The 24,132-nt window shown below is 36.1% G+C and overlaps 3 protein-coding genes across 5 annotated transcripts; all 3 read left to right on the top strand.

The window, feature by feature from the left end:
* The first annotated feature begins 14,453 nt into the window (after positions 1 to 14,453).
* On the top strand, positions 14,454 to 17,581 carry GAUT9 (galacturonosyltransferase 9). The gene is made up of 3 exons (XM_088216582.1): positions 14,454 to 15,034; positions 15,138 to 16,361; positions 17,054 to 17,581. The coding sequence occupies exons 1-3, from the start codon at positions 14,876 to 14,878 to the stop codon at positions 17,327 to 17,329; spliced, it is 1,659 nt and encodes a 552-aa protein (XP_088072708.1). The 5' UTR covers positions 14,454 to 14,875; the 3' UTR covers positions 17,330 to 17,581.
* A 1,163-nt stretch (positions 17,582 to 18,744) lies between these two features.
* On the top strand, positions 18,745 to 19,493 carry LOC110813063 (uncharacterized). Its single transcript, XM_022040058.2, has 3 exons — positions 18,745 to 18,894; positions 19,001 to 19,069; positions 19,217 to 19,493. Exons 1-3 carry the CDS (start codon positions 18,832 to 18,834, stop codon positions 19,292 to 19,294), a joined length of 210 nt encoding a protein of 69 aa, XP_021895750.1. The 5' UTR covers positions 18,745 to 18,831; the 3' UTR covers positions 19,295 to 19,493.
* Positions 19,494 to 20,453: 960 nt separating this feature from the next.
* Positions 20,454 to 23,616, top strand: LOC110813052 (pentatricopeptide repeat-containing protein At3g02490, mitochondrial-like). 3 transcript variants are annotated; one of them, XM_088216573.1, is made up of 2 exons: positions 20,454 to 22,570; positions 23,275 to 23,616. In XM_088216573.1, the coding sequence occupies exon 1, from the start codon at positions 20,576 to 20,578 to the stop codon at positions 22,568 to 22,570; it is 1,995 nt and encodes a 664-aa protein (XP_088072699.1). In that variant the 5' UTR covers positions 20,454 to 20,575; the 3' UTR covers positions 23,275 to 23,616. The 3 variants fall into 3 exon arrangements, with proteins under 3 accessions (XP_088072699.1, XP_088072703.1, XP_021895736.2); XM_088216577.1 differs by having other exon boundaries at positions 23,215 to 23,616; XM_022040044.2 differs by lacking the exon at positions 23,275 to 23,616 and adding an exon at positions 22,773 to 23,109.
* The last annotated feature ends 516 nt before the right edge of the window (positions 23,617 to 24,132 follow it).

Here is a 24,132-nt window from a genome sequence, read left to right as displayed (position 1 = left end):
TAAATATGACAAACAATAATAAATAATCGGTTCTATCTTCATTAGTAACCTATAATTAATTCTCGAAGTTTTCTAAATTACGCAAAATATCAGATTATTGATAATTAAACTTCAATTTCATAGCAGGGAATAAGGTGAGGGATTCTTATCCAAATCGGTGTCTAAAATATCGAACTTTTAGTTGCGCCTACTAATGGTCCTCAAGTTTACTGATTTTTTTTGTTGAGGTTAAAATACGTTTCACGTACCTAAAAATATCCCAAAAAACTCAAATTCAATGTTAAAAACTTTGTTCAATCAATTTAGGAATTTCAGCACTGTGGTATCGCCGTGCTCCAACGACGGCGGTTTATCTCGAACTGGCAATTTTTGGCCAGCTTTAACCGATTTTAGCCGGTTTTATACTCATCCCTGCTAGAAAATACATTAGGGGACCTTGGTTGGCCAAAAAAAAAAGGTCGAAAAATAAAAACTTACCAGTGGCTGAATTTTGTGGTGCAGCAACTCCGCTAGCTCACCTTCGCAGCTGAGCGTTTTTCTTTGGTCAACCTGTAGAAAACAGAATGGTGAACCCAATTGTGAAAAAATAGCACGAAATAAAAAACGGGAAGGGGCTCATCGGAGGCGAGTTTAGGTTTTGCCCGCGGCGGCACTACCGGGCTTTACTCGCAGTTTCTGTTTCATCCGTCATTTCTTTTGCTCTAATTTATCCATGGGGGTATTCGAAATCAAATTTCAGGCGGATAGAAGAATTTTTACCTTTTTTTACGATCGGAGGTGGCTCCGACGCGTCGACGGACGGCGGTCGGCTCCCTTATCCGGCGACTGGTTTTTCTTCTCTGGTGGGGTTTGGGTTTGGTGTGATGTGAGATATTTATCCTCGTCTTCCTTAAATATGGATCGTTCATCATATTTGATATCGATCGTCCGATCGTGTTTAAAGAAGAAATGAATATGAATCTTTTATCGCGATTTGATCTCGACCGTATGATCATGTTTTAAAAGGGAACGAATTTGGACCATTCATCACATTTAATCGCGACCATCTGATCGCGCCTGAGGAGGGAACGGATTCAGACTATTCACGCGCGCGGGATCGCATCTGGGCCATCCGATCGGGGGCATGCAGATTACCAACGTGGCCTCCCGCATGGCACCGAGTCAGTGTGCTTTGCCACGTGGCGCGCTCCGATTCATCGGGACTATTGACTAGGTGGTTCGACATGGCACATTTTTTTAATTACGTTTTGACCTTCAGTTTTTGATTTTTTTTCAAAAATAGCCCCCGAACCTAAATTTTTACCTGTTTTTCCCAAAATTATTTTTAATTTCATCCTCCACTAATTTTTTCATAATTTTACAGTAAATACAAATTTATAAACTTAAAAATTATATTATATATATATTTTTTTATATTATATTTATTTATTATTGTTTTAAAAAAATTAATCTCGGACTAAATTTCGGGCCTGGATATGACAAATTTCCCTCCCTTAAAAGAAATTTAGTCCCTCAAATTTGTTTATCTCTCACTCAATCAAACAGTTGGGGATACTAGACTCTGAAGTCTGATTCTAGCTCTCATGTGGCATCTCTCTGTGTGTGATTTTTCCATAGGACCTTAACGAAGAGGATTTTTCAGTTGCGAAGTACTCTACTATTTCGGTCCACAATACCCACCGGTACCTCCTCATAAGACAGATCCTCCTAGAGTGAAATGGGCTCATGGGCCAAGATGTGAGAGGAGTTCGGGTTGTACTTGTGTAGCATGAACACATGAAATACATTATGAATTCTGAATAGTTCTAGAGGTAGTGTCAGTCTATAGGCGGCGGTACCGATTCTGTCTAAGATTTCAAATGACCCAATAAACTGGGAATTTAGTTTCTCCCTCTTGTCAAACCTACTGATTCCCTTGAAATGAATAACCTTAAAGAATACTTGATTACCTTTCTCAAATTCCAAAGCCCTTCTCCAAGTATCCGCATAACTCTTCTGCTACTCTGAGCTGTCTGGATGCTCTTCCTGATCTTAACTATTTTAGTTGTAGTCTCCTCCACAAGATCTGAATCGAACAATTTTCTATCACCCACCTCTTCTCAATAGATCGGTGATTTGCATGGGCGGTCATATAACGCCTCGTACAGAGCCATGTCGATACTTGCTTGGTAGTTGTTATTGTAGGCGAACTCTATTAAGGGTAAATGATCATTCCAATGGCCCTTGAAGTCAAGAACAAAAGCTCGAAGTATATCCTCCAGTGTACGAATTATCCTTTCTAATTGTCCATCGATTTAAGAGTGGAATGCAGTACTAAGGGACAGTTTTGTTCCCATGGCTTGCTGAAAACTAGACCAGAACCGAGAAGTGAACCTGGGTCCCTGTCGGATACTACTGTTACTGGCACTCCATGTAACCTGACTATCTTTCGGATATAAATTTTTGCTAGTTTGTCCAAGGAGTTGGTCATCTTGATGGCCAATAAGTGGGAAGTCTTGATGAGCCGGTCAACAATTACCCAAATGACATCATGTCCCCAGCGTGCCCTAGGCAATCCTGTCATGAAATCTATTGTGATGTGTTCCCACTTCTATTATGGAATTGGTAATGGCTAAAGTAGCTCGCTTGGGCGTTGATGCTCTACCTTGACTTGCTGACATACCAAACACTTGAAAATAAAGTCGGCCACCTCTTTCTTCATCTCGTTCCACCAAAATCAGGGTTGCATACTTTGATACATCTTAGTGCTTCCGGGATGCATGATAAACTCTGAGATATGAGCATCTATTATGATGTCCCCTTTCAGCTTACTGTCACATGGAACATACACTCTGTCCTGAAATTTAAGCAACTCATCGGCAGAAACTCGAAATTCTGAATTTACTCTCTATTCTGCATCTTTCTTGAGACTGCTAGGCTGGAATCGGCGGATTAAGCTTCTTTTATTTTCTAGATCAACTCAGGTTGAACAGTCAGGTGGGCCAAGCATGTAACTCTCTTAAGGTCCTGAAGTCGTACCTGTTGTGCAGCCCCTATTACCCTGCATTCTGAAACCATTAAGTGAGCTAATATACCTGTACTATTTCTGCTGAGTGCATCGGTTATTACGTTGCCCTTACCTAGGTGATACAAGATGTTGCAATCGTAGTCCTTAAGAAGTTCTATCCATCTTTTCTTACGCATGTTGAGATCCTTTTGAGTGAATATATGTTTCAAGCTCTTATGGTCAATATAGATCTGAAAAATCTCCCCATACAAGTAATGACGCCAAGTATTCAAGGTGTGGATAATCGCGGTAAGTTCTAAGTCATGAGTTGGGTAGTTTTTCTTATGACTCTTCAACTACTTGAACCCATAGGCTATGACATTCTCATGTTGCATCAGAACACAACCCAACCCTAGGTAGGAGGCATCAATATAAATTGTATATCCACTTGTCTCGCTCGACAAGGCCAACACAAGTGCAGTAGTTAACTATTTTTTTAGTTCTGAAAAACTTCTTTCACAGTTCTCGTTCAACTTAAACTTGACATTCTTCTTTGTGAGCCGAGTCAAAGGAGCAGTTAGGCTACAAAATCATTCCATAAACCTGCGGTAATAACCTGTCATCCCCTAAAAGCTACGAATTTCCTTGACCGATGTCAATTTCTCCCAACTGAGCACTGCCTCAACTTTTTTGGAGTTCACTGACACTCTATCCATTGATATAATGTGCCCTATGAAGGTAGTCTGCTCGAGCCAGAACTCACACTTACTCAACTTTGCATATAATTTCTTTTCTCTGAGAACCTGCAAAACCTGAGTTAGATGGTGAGTGTGTTCCTCTATGCTTTTTGAATATATCAGGATATCATCGATAAATATAATGACGAACTGATCTATGAATTATTTGAAAACCTTGTTCATCAAATCCATGAAGATAGTTGGTATGTTGTTTAGTACAAACGGTATGACTAGGAACTCATAGTGTCTGTATCTGGTTCAGAAAGCTGTTTTGGGAATGTCTTCTACCTTGATCTTTACTTGATGGTAACCTAAACGCAGGTCTATTTTGGAGAAGATTTGGGCACCCTATAACTGATCAAAAAGGTCATTGATCCTGGAGGGAGTATTTGTTTTTGATCGTGATCCTGTTTAATCCACTTTAGTCAATACATAACCTTAACGGCCCATCACTCCTTTTTTGCAAATGGGACTTCAGCACTCCAAGGAGAAATACAGTGTCGGATGAACCCACTGTCCTGCAATTTCTTGATTTATTTTCTCAAATCTTCCATTTCTACATGACTTCAGCAGTAAGGAAAAAAAAAGATAGGTTGCGTGTCAGGCTGAAAGTCTATGGTAAACTCAACTTTCCTGGTGGTCCGGAAAGTTCATCAGGAAACACATCCGGAAAGTCTCAAACTATTAGGATCTTTTGAATACAATTTTTTTTTTAAGTTTGTATATTATAGAGAAAATAACTGAGTTAAAGCGTTATGTACGAAGGAATTTGCTAGGAGAGAATAATATTTGAAACTTTTATTAGTTTGTAAATGACTCTTCATTAAAAGGTTTAAATATAATTTTTCTCGTGGAAACAATCCACGGTGGCGTGATACGTTGCTAACCAGTTCATTCTTAGAAATATATCAGGGTTCCCCATGTCAATCTCTATTAGGTCCATCATAGGTGAAATCAAGTCCCGTGGAAGACGGGTCAGATGTTGCTGGGAAGGGATCGGGTGGCCCTCTAACGGTGTTGGATGATACGGTGTGGACTCTGAATTGTATTGTGACGGTGTCGGATGATATGACGGAGGAGCAGGGTTGCATCGAGATGGCATTAGATCCTCTCGTTGTAGGGGTGGCTCATTGTGTGAAAGTGGTGAAGGATCAGATAGTTCCCTCTTCTCTTCCCTAACCTACTATGCAGAGATGAGTCTATCTAAAATCTCGAAGAGTCGATCGACATGCTCCCGAAGCAACTCGTCTCGGGCTATCATGTTTAGTAAGGGACCTCATCTTCTCGTGTCTTTGTACTTATTTTTTAAAAGAAAGGGTTGGGTGACAGTTCGTATTTGGTGTTTTTAAGTTTTTGTGTAAGGAATGGTTTCGAGAAACGCAGCTCTGATACCAACTGTAATGGCCCAAAACTTAAAAGGAAATAAAACTATGAATTGAATGTGAAAGAAAAATAATAGAGTTAGGATTTACATTCCTTACACAATAGTTTAAAATATCCAATAGGGCTATGAAAATGTTTATTCTAAAAGAACAAACGAAAATCAAAGAAATAAATGAAAAGTAAACAACTGAGCATCCTAGAACGACCTTCACTATCTTTTGAAGGAGTCCGGGTGGTGAACTATTTACAACTCCCTTGTTGATCGGGATCTGAATCATGGTCTTCTTGATCTGAAATAGTCAATAAAGGGGTGAGCTATAATAGCTCATTAAGAATATCGCACTACTCACCGATACAGAAACTGAAGGTTAATAAAAATCATAAAGATAACCAATGGAACTCTTAATTTAAATAAATTCATTTATCATAAGTAAAACTATTTGTTACATACTTACAGTTGCGAGATTTCGAAAATCGACCTATAGAGACAATAGCTCAACAACATCATAATCTCATATTCAAGTAAGTAAGAATAATAATTTTTTCTTTTATTTGTCTACTAGTATCTATGGGGGTCCATAGAGATGTCCTATTACGTGTGAACCAACATCTAATCTTGTCAACTAACTGACCGTTCCCATACCCCATCTGATATGAGCACTAAAAATATTATCCCTCAATACCCCGTCCGGTATACGGTGACGTTCATGGTAGGGTTCCCTATGTACTCGTTCCTTCCACCATCTCTCAGGATATCGAGTAAGGCTACCATTCATTCATTCACTTAACCAATCAATTTTCTGTTTACATTTAATTTTTAGTTTCATAATTTAACTGTAAACCAACGCAAGACAAATAATGCATACATTAAGGAAACATAACTGAGTCATTTTACCAATTTTAGTATATTATCATATATTTACCTTTTTTGGCGGTCGGAGGTGGCTCTGGCGCGGCAGTGGGTGACAGTTGACTCCCTTTTTCAACGATTGGTTCTTCTTCTCCGGTGGGGGATTAGTGCCTAGGGTTTGGGTTTGGTGTGATGTGAGATATTTATACCCGTCTCCCCTAAATCTAGGTCGTTCATCGCGTTTGATCTCGACCGTCCAATCGCGTTTAAAGAGAAAATAAATCTGGATTATTTATCGTGATTTGATCTCAACCATACGATCGTGTTTGAAGAGGAAACGAATATAGACCGTTCATCGTGTTTAATCACGACCGTTCATCGTGTTCAACGATTGGTTCTTCTTCTCCGGTGGGGGATTAGTGCCTAGGATTTGGGTTTGGTGTGATGTGAGATATTTATACCCGTCTCCCCTAAATCTAGGTCGTTCATCGCGTTTGATCTCGACCGTCCAATCACGTTTAAAGAGAAAATAAATCTGGATTATTTATCGTGATTTGATCTCAACCGTACGATCGTGTTTGAAGAGGAAACGAATATAGACCGTTCATCGTGTTTAATCACGACCGTCCGATCGCGCTTAAGGAAGGAACGGATCCACACCATCCACGCGTACGGGATCGCATCCGGGTCATCCGATTGTGGGCATGCGGATTACCAGCGTGGCCTCCCACGTGGCACCGAGTCAGCATGCCTTGCCATGCAGCGTGCTCCAGTTCGTCAGAACTGTTAACTAGTCGGTCCTACATGGTACATTTTTTCTTAATTGCATTTTGACCTCCAGTTTCTGATTTTTCTTTCAAAAATACATCCCGAAATAAAATTTTCACCCATTTTTTTCAAATTATTTTCAACTTCATCCTCCACCTATTTTTTCCTATAATTACATTAAATAAAAATTTATAAATTTAAGAATTATATTTTTTTATATATATATTTTATATTATATTTATTTATCATTTTTCAACTCCACAAGACGGTCGTGATTAAACGTGATGAATGGTTCAGATTCGTTCCCTCTTTAAACGCGATCGTACGGTCGAAATCAAATTACAATGAACGGTCTAAACTAATTTTCTCTTTAAATGCAATCGGATGGTCGAGATTAAACATGATGAACGGTCTAGATTTAAGGGAGACGGGTATAAATATCTCACTTCACACCAAATCTAAACCCTAGCTGTCAGCCCCCCGTCAAAGAAGAAGAACCAGTCACCGGAAAAGGGAGTTGACCGCTGCCCGCTGCAGCGCTGGAGTAACCTCCGATCGCCAAAAAAAGTAAAAATTCTCCTATTCACTCAGAATTTGAGTTTGAACATCCTCATGGCCAAATCGGAGCTAAAAAAATGGCGGATGAGCTGGAAAGCGCGGGTAAAGTCCGACAGCACCGTCGCGAAAAAAACTAAAAATCGCCTCCGATGAGCCTATTTTCATTTCCTATTTCATGTGATTTTTCCACCATTATATTCATCATTCTATTTTTTATAAGTTGATCGAAGAAAATCACCCAGCTGTGAAGGTGAGCCGGCGAAGCCACCATACTGAAAAATTCTGCCGCCGGTAAAATTTTGTTTTTCGAATTTTTTCGGCCAACCGAGGCCCCCTAATGTGTTTTCTTATAGGGATGGGTATAAAACTGACTGAAAATGGTCAGTCCAAGGCAAACTACCACCACAGGCGATGGTGCTATCGCCGGAGCATAGCAGTGCCACCGTGCCGAAATTTCAAAATTAGCCGAAAAAGATTTTTAACACTGATTTTGAATTTTTTGATGTATTTTTAAGTACGTGAAGCGTGTTTTTACCTCCACATAAAAATTCAGGAAATTCGGGGACTACTAGTAAGCGCTGTAGAAAGTTTATTATTTCAGACACCGATTTGGATAAAAATCTCTCACCTTATTCGCTGTTATGGAATTGAAGTCTAATTATCAATAGTACAGTATTTTATGTATTTTAGAAATCTTCGAGAATTAATTACATGTTACTAATAGAGACAGAACTGATTATTTATTATTGTTGTCATATTTAACCGATTGTTTGATTTTACAGTTTTAAATGCATAATAATATACTAGAATTAGTAAAACAATTCAGTTGTATTTTCTTGATGCAGGTATTGTTAGATGCATGCATTGTTTATCTTGCATCGATTTACAGTTAAATTGTGAAACTAAAAATTAAAGGTAAACAAAAAATTGATCGGTTAAGTGAATGAATGAATGGTAGCCTTATTGGATATTATAGGAGATGGTGGACGGACCAGGCACGTAGGAAACTCTACCGTGAACGTCGCCTCATATCTGATGGGATATCGAAGATTGGTATTTTTGGCGCTCATACCGACGGGGTATGGGGACGGCCCGTTTCACCCTCATACCGGATGAGGTATTGAGGGATGATATTTTTGACATTTATATCAGACGGGGTATTGGGACGACTGGTTAGTTGACAAAGTTAGATGTGTTAGTTCACACGTAGTGGGACATCCCTATTAACTCTCATGGATACCAGTAGACAAATAAAAAATGAAAGTTATTGTTCTTACTTACTTGAATATGAGATTATGATGTTGTTGAGCTATTATCTTTATAAGTCGGTTTTGAAAATCTCGCAACAATAAGTATGTAATAAATAGTTTTACTTATAATAAATGAATTTACTTAAATTAAAATCTCTGTTAGTTATTTTTATGATTTTTACTAACCTTCATTTTTTGTATCGTTGAGTAGTGTGATATTCTTACTAATTAGTGTAACTCACTCATTCATTAACTATTTCAGATCAATAGGACTAAAACCCAAATCTCGATCAACAAGATGGTTGTGAATAGTTCACCACCCGTACTTCTTCAAAAGCTAGTGAATATCGTCCTAAGATACTCAGTTGTTTACTTTTCATTTATTTCTTTAATTTTCATTTGTTCTTTTAGAATGGACATTCTCGTAACCCTATTGGACATTCTAATTTATTGTGTAAGAAATATAAACTATAACTCTATTATTCTGCTTCCGCATTCAATTTATGTATTTATTTTTTTTAAGTTGTGAGCCATTACAGTTGGTATCAGAGCCGAGTTTACGATATTCTTATTGAACCGTTGCAACTTATTTATTATTTATTATTTATTATTCTACAACAATTTATTTCAATCTAATTTCAATAAAATATTTACGATATTTCTCTTTATAGTAATGATTAAGATTTACAATTTATCGCTAACTACTTTTTTAATTTGTGTCTGATTCTTATTTTCTTTTATTATAAAAAATTATAAATTATTTTCTTTTATTATAAATTATAAATTAATTTGCTTTTTTATTAACTTTATCAATGTACATGAATAAAAATTTTATTTTGTATTTTTCAATAACTAATATGTTCTAATAGGATAAAGTACGGTTGAATAATGTTATATTCTAATTTTGTTATTTTATTTTAAATAATTTATAAGAATTATTATTAAAGAAGGATGAGGAATAAATTTTTAAAGTAAGAAAAAAAACACTTATTTAGGGTGGGTCCATTTATATAAGGCTAATTGGATTTTTGGAGCCCAATTTATGTTATTCCATGTAAACCTCTTAAGACAAGCAGGGCCTAATCAAACATTTACTAAATGGAGTCCATAACTAACCATGGATTATTAGCCCAAAAACCAAATCATTAAGCTCAAGAAAATTAAAAAAAAAAATGTTTACACTGTTTTTAAAGTTTTCAAGAAAAAAAATAAAGAAATAAACTCGATTAAGAGACAAAAAATATATTGTTGAAGAAATAAAAAATTAGAGAGTAAAATCAGTTCGAGTGTGCATCTAAGAAAATGATGGACAAGCAAAAAACATGAAAGAGAAAGCTTGAAATCAAAACAAATGAGTTGCGGTGAATTTCTGACCTATTAGTGAAGGACAATGTGCTCGAAAGCACAAATTGAGGATAAACATACAATTCTAAAAGAAAATGAGATTTGAGAGAGGTGAAAAAGTGTAATTATATATATATTTTTTTACATACAATAAAAAAAAATATTCAATAGTTAATTTTGTTTGAGTTAAAAATAAATATTGAAAATATGTATTGATACTCGTATCTAATAATGAACATGAAAAGATAGATATGAAAGATCTAAAAATAAATAACAATGATCTCTCACACTTTTACAACAAGTTTATCCCAATAACATGAGGTGATAGAGAACCATAGCTAAGAATTCGCAAATTTTGAACCATTATGCGTGCGATAAGCATACAATTAAATGATAGGCATGCCACTTGCACTTATCACTTAGATAAGCATTGCATAATTCCTTTGAGTAAAAGTCCACTAATTAATTATTGATTTTTGATTAAACAAGCTAAAGTAAGTGTCATAATTTGGTAAAATAAACTAAGATTGCATAATTAATTTTTTTTACTACTATATAACGACTACTCCCTTATGAATCTGTATGATAGCTTACGAATTAGTTATGTGCTCTTTAGAGCTTTGAGCTCACTAGTGTTGTGTTAGCCAAGACTTCAGTTGTGAGTCTTGACCAAAAACATACATTCACTAAATGATTATTTTTTAAAAAAAATTTAAGAGATATCAAGAGCGAACTTCGCTATATAAATTATATTTAGAATTTGATAGAAAGGTATGAAATTTTTTAGTAGTGAAAATTAAAATTTAATTTAAATAATAATAATTAACTAATATTATCAGGATTATTTATTTGATTGAATCGTGAAATAAAGTTATTTAAGATAAATTTCGATACGATAAAGCTTACATGGCCATGGAACATAACAATCTTCTTTGGTCCTTAACTAGTGAATCAAAGCCTATTTATGGATCTATTATAATTGTTATATTCAATGACAAAGAGATGATATTTTTTATTTATAGTGGGACAACAAAAAATTATGGGCATAAAACTATTTACTAGTATATATTATGAAAATATTATAAGTTATTACATAAAACAGATCTTTACACTTTAGAGCGAGCAATTTTTATAAATATAAATGGAGATTTAATTTAGAACATTAAATAAGGAATTCTTATTTTGATTATATAAAAAAAAACAAACACTTATTAGTTGAGGTGAAACTCATATGATGCATTTATCTTATTTTGAAACACTAGATAAAACTTTAAAATACATTATTAGATTTTCATATACATAGAGATTTCAAACAACTTTTTTTTTTATGGTAAAGTTGTTTTTAGACAAGACTTGGAAAAATATTGTTTGTTGTTCCTAAAAATTGTGGTAAAAAATGTAACAGCTCCGGAAATTTAAAATGGAATGTATATTAAAAATATCAAATGCGGAAGCGGAGTCAAAATTTGATTAACATCCCTTACACTAAAACCAAAAACGTGCTCAAAATATAAAAGATCAAACTAACTAAAAGAGAAATTCGAAAGTAAACTATGAATATGACTTTGGAGTCTTTAGGCGTCCCCTTCGTCGTCTTCTTGCGGAACGGGCTCGGGAACAATGTCTTCCTGATCTGAAATGATTAAATAAGGAATGAGCTACACTAGCCCAGTAAAAACATCACGATATCTCACCGTCACGGAGGTAAAGGTGAGTAGAAAACACAAAAAGACCAATGGAGCATAATTTACAACAAACTCGTTTATTAACATGAAAACCTTTACCATCCACTTACCTCGGTGGAATTTATGAAAACAATATAAGAAAAATAATAACATTATCATAATCATGGAATAATATAAGCTGTAAAACATAACACTTATCACGCCTCTTGTAATTCAATCATTATACAACATATTTTTTTCTCATTTACCAGCCTACTAGTATCCGTGGGGGTTCATAGGGGTCCCGCTACCCGTTAACCTTTAACATTCACAATCAGTTTCCAGGGCCGTACCCCGTCCGGTATGGGCGCCAAAACCATAAACCTCAATACCCCGTCCGGTATGAGGGTGAAACGGGCCGTCTCCATACCCCGTCCGGTATGGGTGCCAAAACCATAAACCTCAATACCCCGTCCGGTATGAGGGTGAAACGGGCCGTCCCCATACCCCGTCCGGTATGGGCGCCAAAACCATAAGATCTCCATACCCCGTCCGGCATGTGAGACCACAATCCCGGTAGGGTTCCCTACGGACCTGGTCCGTCCACCATCTCCCAGGATATCTAGTCAGGCTGACCCCCATAATACAATTATCAGTCTACACAATCTTTTATTTTCCTTTTCCTCAGTCAGCATCATCAATTCACATACAAACAAGCAAAACAGTAATTCATGCCAAACAGACAACATACAGTATCAGTTTTTTAGTCATTCAACCCATGATTAATAAAAACGTAGTATATGCACACAAATCTGTAAAATGAACACATCAAACCTCATTTTGCATTTAAAGCTGTAAACAGGCCAAATAACAGTAAATCACCAATCACACTAGACTCGGGCTCCATTAGCCGCCTTAAGCAATTTCACACATTCGTTAATTCAAGAAATACCGTTTTATCATTTTGAACTTTAATACCGTGATAGGAAATAGGGTGAGGGGTCCTTACTTGTTTTCGGGATCCGAATATGATTCACAGTGCGCCTGCAGGCCGTCCCTAATTTTCCCTGAATTTTTCCCGGGGAACTGAAACACACTAACAGTACCTGCACGTGTTCCAAAAAAACCCAAATTAGGCCCAGGGCCTCTTTCGGCCCAAATCGCAACTCCGGCACGGCGGCTCCGCCGTGCTCCGGCGACGGCCACACTCGCATCGGTCCTTGTGAGAAAACAACCCTAGGGCCCTCGGGGGGCCAAAAAATCACAGAAAAACGGAGCTGACCGGCGGCGGCGCTCTCGGGTGCGGCGGCTCTCCGGCGAAGTTCGTGTTTTGGTGATTCGGCTCCGGTCAACCTGTAGAGAAAAGAATGGTGATCACGATGATATAAAAATTGCATCGAACGGAGGCCGGGAAGGGCCTTGTCGGATGCAAAAACCGAGAGGGGGCGCGGCGGCGCCGCTGGTCTTCGGCCTCGTATTCCGGCCGTTTGGCCGGGATTTTAGCTTCGATTTGGCCATAGGAGGAATCAGCGTGGAAAAACGAGTCGGGGGTATGAAATTTACCTCGATCGGCGGTCGGAAATTTCCCCGGTGCGGCGGCGGGTGGCGGCAGTCGACCTCTGGTTCGTCTTCTCCGGCGAGCGGCAGGCGGCTAGGGTTTGTGGTCTGGTGTGGGGGTTCTATTTATAACCCCTTGCCTTTTGATCTCAGCCGTCGATTTTGTTTTAATCTGGGCCGTTCGTTTTTGATTGAATCTGGGCCGTCCGATCGCGCGATTGATCTGGGCCGTCGGATTTCACCCACGCGGATCGCCAGCGTGGCTACCTTTCGGAGTGACGTGGTCTTGCCACGTGGCAGGCCCCGGTTGGCCGGGACTGCTGACGTGGCTGCTGACGTTGTTTTTTTTTTTTTTCCTCCTCTTTTCCGGGTGCTACAAAAAATATATGTATATTTTTAATATTAACTCATCATATTATAAAATTAATGTAAGATTTTAAAAGTAATGAAAAAAAATAAAGGAGTGCATACAATATTTTATCGTATAATTTTAGTATATCTACAAAATTTATCATAATGAATATTGAATATTGTAGATAGTCAAGCTAATGAACCTAATGATGATGAAACAATGAAAAAATTATTGAAATTCTTCTCTTAAGATATAAGTAATCTATCTAAAATTGTTATTAGCAATACATATTTATCTTTTTTGCATTACATAAAAGATTCTTAACGTTTAATAAAAAAAATTATTTTGTCGTATGTAAATGATATAATTAAAAAAGTTTATAAGTAAATATTTTATTTATTATTTAGTGAAAAATAAAAAATTAAACTTTAATGACACTTATAATATAAAATTTGATATGTATAGTTTAAAAGACATACATATAACTCAAACAACATCAAATATTAAACATTTTCATATTATATTTTAAAATTTAAAATAAACGTTTTTATTATATTATTTAAAAATACAAACAAATTATTTAATTTATATAATGATATAAAATTAATATTCATTCAATTATATAATTATATGATAAGGAACAAAATTATCTCGAGTGCTAATATAAGTTGTAAGATTGTAAGTCGCATAAATTTGTATTAAGTATGTATAAATATTTTGTGATAAAATAATTATTTATAAACTTAGCAAAATATAGAAATTATTTCAATACACAAATGTTTGTTATCGGCAAATATTTTTGTTTTTGTTTTTTAAAATATGAAATATGTCTAATTAATATTTATTTATTTATTAATACATTTACGTGGATAAAAAAGAAAAAACAAATTCCCAATTTTGTAGTCAACTCTAGATGCTGACCCAGCAAAATCCCCTCAGTGCGATTTAAGAAAAAGAAAAAGAAAAAGAAAAAGAAAATGATTATGAAAAAAAAAAAAATCGACATTCCTGTCCGACCCGATCCATTGCTTTCATTCGCATCCTTCTTCTTCTTCGTCTTCCCTCATCATTTCACATCTCAACCTAACAAAACCAATAAGTAATACAGATTTACAGTATATAGTATATCTATATTTACATTATTTATATATAAAAAGGAAGAAAACCCATTCACATTAAATGATAAATTTATTCAATTAACACCGACGCGATATATAATTTTCGTTGATTTTTCCTTTTTCGGCCACTGAAGGATTCTCAGATCTCATCTTCCACTCTCATTGCTTTCAACTCTTTCCCCTTCTTCACTCTTGCTTCTTTTCTTCACTTGGTTCGCACTGACTCCGTCAATCAATCTATCATAATAAACACTTATTAATCAATCTATCAGAATCGAGAGCCGAATCGGAGTGGGTTTTCAAATCCAATGGCGGTGGCCGTCCGAGGAAGCCGAGGTGGCGGGGCCGGATCGGCAGCTGGCGTCGGTCTCCGGAGCTTCTTCTCCTACCGCGTCTTCGTCTCCGCCGTCTTTTCTCTCCTCTTTCTCGCCACCGTCTCCGTCCTTCTCTCCTCCCACCATGACACGGTACGGATCCCTTCATCCCGTCTCCTACACCTCTTTTTTTCCTTTTTGCAGGAATTTTGGATGTAAATAGTAATCTTTTGGTGGGTTTTTGTTGTTGGAACAGAAAATTCCAATTACGGGAGATGCTTACGTGCACCGGACTTTTATGGCACTGAAATCCGATCCGTTGAAAACCCGTCTGGATTTGATACACAAACAAGCCAACGACCATGTCGCGCTCGTCAACGCCTATGCCTCCTACGCCAGGAAGCTGAAGCTCGAGGCGGGTAAGCAGCTCAGGTTGTTCGACGATTTGGCGCGAAATTTCACCGATTTGCGATCCAAGCCAGGGTTCATGTTCGACACCGATGGCGTCATCGACGAGGAAGTCCTCAGACATCTCGAGAAGGAAGTGAAGGACAAGGTGAAGATTGCCAGGGCCATGATTGCCGAGACAAAGGAGAGCTACGACAACCAGCTCAAGATACAGAAGCTCAAGGACACTATCTTCTCCGTTAACGAGCTCTTGGTAAAGGCCAAGAAGAATGGTGCCGTGGCCAGCTTGATCTCCGCCAAATCGATCCCCAAGAGCCTGCATTGCTTGGCCATGAGGCTCGTCGAGGAGCGGATTTCGCATCCCGAAAACTATATGGACGACCCGCCCCGACCCGAGTTTGAAGACCCGAGTCTGTACCATTACGCAATATTTTCCGACAACGTGATCGCGGTGTCTGTGGTGGTGAGGTCGGTGGTGAATAATGCAGATGAGAAATGGAAGCATGTGTTTCACGTTGTGACCGATAGGATGAACCTGGCGGCCATGAAAGTCTGGTTCAAGATGCGTCCCGTTGAAGGAGGTGCCCACGTGGAGGTGAAGGCCGTGGAGGATTTCGGATTCTTGAACTCATCGTACGTTCCCGTACTGAGGCAGCTGGAGTCTGCAAATTTGCAGAGATTTTTTGCCGAGAATGACACTAAAGATGCCCATAACAGTAACATCAAGTTTAAGGACCCAAAGTATGTGTCCATGTTGAATCACCTCCGGTTCTACTTGCCGGAGATGCACCCAAAGTTGCATAAGATACTGTTCTTGGATGATGATGTTGTGGTGCAAAAGGACTTGACTGGATTGTGGAAGGTTGATTTGGATGGGAAGGTGAATGGAGCTGTAGAGACATGCTTTGGTTCCTTTCATAGATACTCACAGTATTTAAACTTCTCACATCCTCTTATAAGAGAAAGATTTAACCCCAAGGCTTGTGCTTGGGCATTTGGGATGAATATATTCGATCTTGATGCTTGGAGGCGTGAGAAATGCACAGATCAGTATCACTACTGGCAGAATCTGGTATGTGTTTCTCTGCCTTGACTTGGCACTTGTTTGTTCTTGTCTGATGATTGTTTGAGTATTTTTTATGTGTTTTTATGTTCTGGTGTTCTCTGATTTTAGTTGCACAACTAGGGAAATATTATACAAATAGCATCTTGAAATGGTAGCTAAAGTAAATTTACAAATGTTCTGAACTCTGGGTCATTTAGTTTTTGCTTGAACCCTCGATAAATTTACTTCCAAAACGCAAACTAAGTGAGACATGTTAGCTTTACCAAGACAGTGGTTTAAAAATTGAGGTTGTTGGGATGAGTTGATTAGAAAAAAATCACAGAACCAGAGTCTTTTCTCTGTAACTTGACAACTTTTTGTTTAACTGCAAACAAAGGGGATTTATTTATGTGAACGATTGTTAGCATTTTTCTCATGTACTTACTTTTATCTTATATCGTGTCTCTAATTTTCAGTTGCACAATTAGGGAATATGGAAAGGTAGTAACTAAACTAAATGCACAGACGTGAGGAATCCACCTTTGAGAATACGGCCAATTTGCCAATGTACCTTTTACTTGGGCAAACCTCAAAACTTGCGTCCGAAGTGCTAACTAGAATGACATGTAGTTTTGCTGACATGTAGTTTTGCTGGGTGAGGTTAAGTAAATTGAGCATCGATGTAAACTGATTAGCTTTTCTTTGGATATTCTAAACAGAATGAAGATCTAACTCTGTGGAAATTGGGTACTCTTCCCCCTGGTTTGATCACCTTTTATTCAACGACCAAGTCATTGGACAAATCGTGGCATGTACTTGGACTTGGGTACAATCCAAGTGTTAGCATGGATGAGATAGGGAATGCGGCAGTTATTCATTACAATGGAAACATGAAACCTTGGCTGGACATTGCTATGAACCAATATAAGAGTCTTTGGACTAAATACTTGGACAATGATATGGAGTTTGTGCAGATGTGCAATTTTGGCCTCTAGATTAGCACAATTTCTTCTATGTTATCAGTCAGGTTAACTAAGACAAGTTTTTCAGGGATTGTCTATAGTCATGGTTACTCAATTTCTGCAGGTTTTTTAGTTTAAAAATCATTGATTGTAATTCTCAGAGCAAAGCTCAGCTATGTTTTTTTTCTTTTTATTGCTGTTCTTTCTCAAGCTTGAACTGTATTCTATCAGATTGGGTTTTGTATACATGAAGATGATTCTTTTGATTCAAATGATTCCTACCAATTAATCTAGTGACCCAAAGATCGAAATTTTGAGATGATAAAACCATGATCTCCACATAGTTAATCTTTATTGTCTTTGCAACTGCTCTTTTTTCTTTATATTATCAGCTAAACGCGCCGCCCTCTTTTTTGTTCCCTGGACTCATTAATGACATTACTGTAAACTACAAGTATTTGGTACTTGGATTAATATGATAATAGCCTGTGCAAAATACATATATGTTTAAGTGCCGAGCTTCTCACACGCTTTGCCTTAAGTGGTGTATCTCCGTATCTCTTTCCAAAAAAAGTGTTTTGAAATGTGTCTATTGTGACAGAAAAAGTACTGAGCTTTATATTTGATGTGAAATCAACTTGGTCCTTCATTCTTTTCCAGTTTGGAGCAGAAAGTCTATGAATTCTCATATTTCTGTGATTAGTTGTTCATTTATTTGGGGCTGAGAGGTAGAATTCTTTGAATAGTTTGGAATTTATGCGTCAACCCAATTCTTCCTTCTCTTTTAAAACAAGGACAAGTATATTGGGAGTGCAGCATTAACTATGAAGTTGATGGTCTGGAGAGTGGTACCGATGTTATGGTGATTGAGAGACACAGTGGTTTCTTAATTTTAAAATAATTAATATGATATTAGCCAGATTATTATAGAAAGTTGCTGCATATTATGGAATATTGGTAAATCATTGTATAAACTACAGTTTCAATCCTTATGCTTATATAATTGCTATGATTTTAAAATTTGTTGTCATTAGAAATTATTTTGTTTGGTAAAAACAACCATTCATATTGGGAATACAAGTTAAAAATATGGGAAAAAATATAATTAAATAATTATATTGTATTCAAGAAATTTTTTTATGTTTCCATTTGGTAATAATTATATTACCAAATGGAAATTCTCTAAAACCAAGATTGTATTTTGAAAAAAAAAAAAGAAAAAAAAAAAAAAGTTAAAAGCTTGCTTAAGTATTTAGGTTAGGTTTAGCTTAATTACAATATTAGTGAACGTAAATTGAAATTATAGATAAATAAATAAAATCAGTGTAATAAAAATATTGAGTGTCTTATTTTAAGAATTTGAAGGCAGAAAACCAGGAAGATCGGTTTGAGCTGGTCAAAAGGCTGAAAATAATCCAGGTGGCAAACAACTGAGAAGCAACCAGTATCTATAAATTACTGCGACGTAGAGACTCAAAATCATCAATCCAAAGAAAAACTACTCGTTCAAATCTTTTCTCTAATTTCAAAACACAATGGCAGATAACTCCTCCCAGAAGATGAGCTTTCAGGCTGGAGAAGCCAAGGGCAGAACCCAGGTCTCTCCTCCTCTACATTCATATCTATACATTACATATATATATACTGAAAATAGTATTAGTGGAAAAAGCACGATTTCAATTAAATGAGTGTTTATTTACACAGGAAAAGGCAAGCAACGTGATGGAGAGGGCTGGAAATGCTGCTCAGTCTGCCAAGGAATCTGTTCAAGGGGTACCCATTTTTTTTTTTTCTAAATTAATTACTTAAAATCAATGAACAAAATAAATTAATTAATGGGTAATTGGTGGTTTTAATTATTAATTAAAGGGTTAATATATATATATATATATATATATATTTTGGGTGGTTGTGGTGCAGGCTGGTCAGCAGATGAAGGCCAAAGCACAGGGAGCTTGTGATGCTGTAAAGGATGCAACTGGGATGAACAAAAATTAAATTAATTTCCTTTTTCTTGGAGTTTATTAATTAGTTTGATGAGCATCTCACAATTAAATAATTTATTTGTTTTTTAAATGTAATTTCTGGTTTGAACTAGAGAAGACGGCTCTCTTATAATGAAGTAGTTCTCTCTCTCTCTCTCTCTCTCTCTTCAACAATTTCTTTCACTAATAAAATTATCTTTTTAATTACTTCTCTTCCTCCGTGCAATTCTTCATTTGCTTTTCACATATACATATACATATACATATACATATATATATATATACATACACTGTGTAATCTTGCAATGGACCCAAGATGGGTCATGTTAATTGGTGGACTAGTGGGGATGTCACTCCTAAAAAATAATTCACTTAATATCCAATTTTTTTTTCTCTCTCTCTATATATATATATATATTTTAAAATCTAAATAATGTTGAGTCTACATAAAGAAAGTATATAGAAACACAAAAAAAAAATATTTAAAAAGGGCAAAAAGAATAATAACAATAAAATATTTGCATATAGCAGAATTACATTTATTAAATTATTTAATAAATTACTTCGTTACAATATATTTATTCTTTTTTCATTAATTATTTTTTCTTTTTAACATTTTAATCGATAAGTTCATCTAATTTTAAGTAATTACAAAATTAATAACAAAGCATGCATTACATATGCTTGAGGAATTACTCATGTCAAAATTTAATAGAGAAATATTAATTCTTGTCGCGATAACAAGTTAAAAATATTATTAAAATAATAGATGTTTAATTAAAAATTATATTGATATTTATCTAATTAAAAAAATTATTGAAATTAAATATACTATTAAAGATTAATATTATAACTGTTGATTTAAAAATTATTTGATTAAAATTTTGAAGTACTTGAAACTATTTAATTAAAATTTTATTATAATAAGAAAAACACATGTTGCAAATTTTATTAACTACAAAATCTTGCTTAAAATTATTAAAACAATTTTATTGAAATTAAAAATGGCACATACTAAATAATACAAATAATAACAAATGACATACGTTGTATTTTATTAATGTCGTCATTAATTTTTTTTTGTTCAAAAATTAAAATTTTATTAATTAAATAATTCGTAAATCACGTCTTAATAATGAAAAATATAAAACTAAAATTGAAGGGAAAATTCTAAATCGTCACGTGTGTTGGTGAAGGTGAAGGTCTCTTCCAACCCTAAACACTCTGGTTTCAGTAGACAAGGTTTATATCTCCCCTTTCTAAAACCCTAAGCTACGGAGACAGGTTAATCAAAATGCGACCTCAATGGCGATTGCTTCTCTTCAGAAACTACCTTCGCTATCACCCATCTCGGTCATCTCAGGTAGATTCCAACTATCTTCGCTCTCTTTCATCTTTTCTCTACACGCACTCTCTGCACTTTTCACAACAGCAACAACACACCATTTTCAATACCTGTCCAACAAATCCTACTAACCTTCTAAACCTAGGAAAATATGACAAACACATGATTCGAAATTTCTCGTCTGAACCGGAAATTGAGGAGGACTCGGATCATGTGCGAGTAACTGGCATTTTCAGTAGATTGAGTGATAAAAATGAAATTAGGAAAGAAATAGAGTCCAACAGCATTGTGATTACCCACGAACTGGGATTGAAAGTGTTGAAAGGGCTTGAATCGAATCCTGATGTTGCTTGCAGATTTTTTGATTGGGTTTTGGAGAGCGACGGTGAAAGGCTGAGCTCCAAATCTTACAATTTGATGCTGGGTATTTTGGGTGTCAATGGTTTTGTTGAGGAGTTCTGGTCTTTAGTTGATGCCATGAAGAAGAAGGGGTACGGTGTGTCAGGGCATGTACGTGACAAAGTCTCAGAGAAATTTGAGAAAGATGGTTTGAAGAGTGATTTAGAGAGGTTAAGAGGTGTGTTTGCATCAGGTTCCATCGGTAGTTCGGTGGAGAAGGTTTGTTCTAGGCTGTGTAAGATTGTGAAAAATGAGGAATGGAGCGAAGATGTTGAACGGAAGTTAGGGGATTTGAATATTACGTTTTCAAGTGATTTGGTGAGGATGGTTTTGGAAAATCTTGCAATGGAACCAGAAAAATCTTTTCAACTTTTTAGATGGATTGAGGAGAGTAGTTTCTTTAAGCACAATGAGCAGACTTATAATGTGATGGCAAGGATTTTGGGGAGAGAAGATTGTCTTGACAGCTTTTGGAAAATTGTTCATGAAATAAGAAATGGTGGTTATGAAATAGAATTGGAGACTTATGTTAAGGTCACCGGAAGGTTCTGTTACAGGAAAATGATTAAGGAAGCTGTGGAATTATATGAGTTTGCAATGGCTAGTAGTGATAGGCCATCAATGCATTCTTGTACATTTTTACTGAGAAAAATTGTGGTCAGTAAGCAGTTAGATATGAGTCTCTTTTCAAGGGTCGTGAAAGCCTTTACTGGAAATGGTAATCTGTTGACTGAGTCCATGCTGAAAGCAGTTCTAAAGTCTTTAAGAAGTGTTGGTAGGGTTGGTGAAAGTAATCAGATTTTGAAGGCAATGGAGGAAGGTGGGTTTGCAGCTGGTAGTAATGTGCAAAGCAAGGTTGCATTTGGGCTCAGTTATGCTGGAAAGAAAGATGAAGCACAAGAATTTGAGCAATATATGGAAGCAACTGAGAATGACATAGATGACAAGGTGTGGGCGTCTTTTGTTGAAGGGCATTGTTTAGCTGGAGATCTTGAAAAAGCTTCAGATAGTTTCCAGAAGATGGTTGGGAAAGGAGGCGCCTCTTATGCTGCCCATGCTTTTGAAAAGTTGGTAATAGCTTATTGCAATAGGAACAGAGCAATAGATGCATACAAGCTTCTGCATGATTATGTCACCAATAATCAGTTAAAACCCTGGCACAGTACATACAAAATATTGATAAGGAAGTTATTGTCAAAGAAGTTGTCCAAGAAAGGTGGATTTAATAATGCTCTGAATCTTTTTCATTTGATGAAAGATCATGGCTTTCCGCCATTTATAGATCCATTCATAGACTATTTATCAAGGTCTGGAAATAGTGATGAAGCTGTCATGTTTCTGAAAGGAATGACGTCAAAGAAGTTTCCGTCCACTTCTGTGGTTCTCCGTGTAATTGAAGCTTTTCTTAAGAAATCAAGGCATAATGAAGCGCATGATTTATTGTCTAAATGCCCAGGTTATATCCGCAATCATGCAGATGTTTTGGATCTCTTTTATTCGATGAAATGTGGGGAAGCTACCCCTGCAACTGCAGTCTCTGTCTAGGTCAGAGTGGATATATATTATAGTTGATCAGTTTCATGTACTTTGTTAAAACATTTTGGCTTGAGAATTTTTTATGCTTCTCATTTCAATTTATTGCCAATTAAGTTGAACTTTGTCCATTTGCAAATAAAATTTGAAGGTACTCTGCCTTTTACTTTTTCTTTTAATATGCATCTGATGTTTTTATATTTTTATCATCCAGTTATTGCATTACAGCGGTTCATTCATATGTGGATCACTACATTTTGAGTAGCATCAACAAAGTGCAATAGTTACAATCTTGGGGAGTCTTCATTTTTTTAGAGTGGAGGGAATGGAATGGGATTTTATTTGTGTCTGTAGGATATTGACTGTAGTAGTGGGGTGGAGGAACTGGAAAAGGATTTTGCTTATGCCTCTGAAGGATATTAACTGTAGTAGTTGGGTCTCATGCTTGTTGATTGAAGAAGCTTGGTTGGTAAAATTTTTTCTTGCAAAATTGTGCACTTTTGACTTCTAGTTATTTGATATTATGGTATGATCTCTACTGTTTTGTTTCATCTTCATTTTGTTTATATTTGCTTGCTTTATCTATTAATTTAATTGTCTATTATCTTCTTTATAATAGCTAAAAGCTTAAGCATTTCATGAAACACATGTATTAGATTTCTGGCCATCATTCTCTCAAAAAAATAACAAAGAACATCTGGCCTTGATTATTAAAGTCAGTGACGGTTCAGCTGCAAGTCTACTGATCTCGTTGCCATCTTCTCTAGAAGTTGAGGTTCAAAGTGGAGTGGGCACTGGAGGAATTTTGGTCACTATCTAGTACAAAGAGTTCCTAGTTGTAATTGGTAGCTCAAACCTAATGTTGGATAAATTGTAAGAGTTTACCTCTGAGAATCTTGATCTGGGGATTTCTCTGAAATCCCTTCTTGTAAATTGTCCGGTGAATGTTTTCGCACATTCTCTTGTAAATATAGGATTTTCAAGGTCTAATAAGTTCTTCGTTAATTTCTGTCTTTCATTAAACTAATTCGGACAAAAAATTGGGTCTGAATTCTATATGCAGACTGCTCAAATTTTTATAACCACATATCTAATTTTACTTTTTCTGTTTTTGAGTTTATGTTTTTCAATTCAATTACAGAAATTAGATATATGTCCTAATTTAAATTGAAAATCTACGGCATTTTCATTTATTAGATCATTTAGTTTTGACTGTTCATAAATATCTCTTCCATGAGTATGGGCTGTGATAATATAAAATTTCACACCGATTCAGCAGTCTGCTGAACTGCTTGGCTGTAAAATCCAAAAGTGATCCTTCCCCTTGTCTGCCTCTAAATCTTTTGGGACTTGCCCAAGTTGCTATGTTTGGTAAACCCAATACTGGGTGGTGTATGCTGGTAAAAATTTTTGGCTGGGACTTGATATGAGATGAGATTTAAGAGCTTTGTTCTTTCAGAGTTTGAACGATACTGCTTTAAGCATCAGAATCCTAATAAATACAAAAAAAACCACACTATTATCTCGTTTGGTAAAAGAAGGAATTGAATCCTGAAGTGGGGAGATGTACCAGC

The sequence above is a fragment of the Carica papaya genome, chromosome 1 (genome assembly GCF_054855325.1).
Source record: "Carica papaya isolate Zhongbai chromosome 1, ASM5485532v1, whole genome shotgun sequence".
Classification (NCBI taxonomy): Eukaryota; Viridiplantae; Streptophyta; class Magnoliopsida; order Brassicales; family Caricaceae; genus Carica; species Carica papaya.
This window is presented reverse-complemented; position numbering and strand designations above follow the sequence as displayed.

Coding starts and splice junctions, on each gene's coding strand:
- GAUT9 (XM_088216582.1), top strand. CDS start 14,876: ATGGCGGTGGCCGTCCGAGGAAGCCGAGGTGGCGGGGCCGGATCGGCA. Junction 15,035..15,137: donor TCTCCTCCCACCATGACACG/GTACGGATCCCT, acceptor TTGTTGGAACAG/AAAATTCCAATTACGGGAGA. Junction 16,362..17,053: donor ATCACTACTGGCAGAATCTG/GTATGTGTTTCT, acceptor TATTCTAAACAG/AATGAAGATCTAACTCTGTG.
- LOC110813063 (XM_022040058.2), top strand. CDS start 18,832: ATGGCAGATAACTCCTCCCAGAAGATGAGCTTTCAGGCTGGAGAAGCC. Junction 18,895..19,000: donor AAGCCAAGGGCAGAACCCAG/GTCTCTCCTCCT, acceptor TTATTTACACAG/GAAAAGGCAAGCAACGTGAT. Junction 19,070..19,216: donor CCAAGGAATCTGTTCAAGGG/GTACCCATTTTT, acceptor GTTGTGGTGCAG/GCTGGTCAGCAGATGAAGGC.
- LOC110813052 (XM_088216573.1), top strand. CDS start 20,576: ATGCGACCTCAATGGCGATTGCTTCTCTTCAGAAACTACCTTCGCTAT.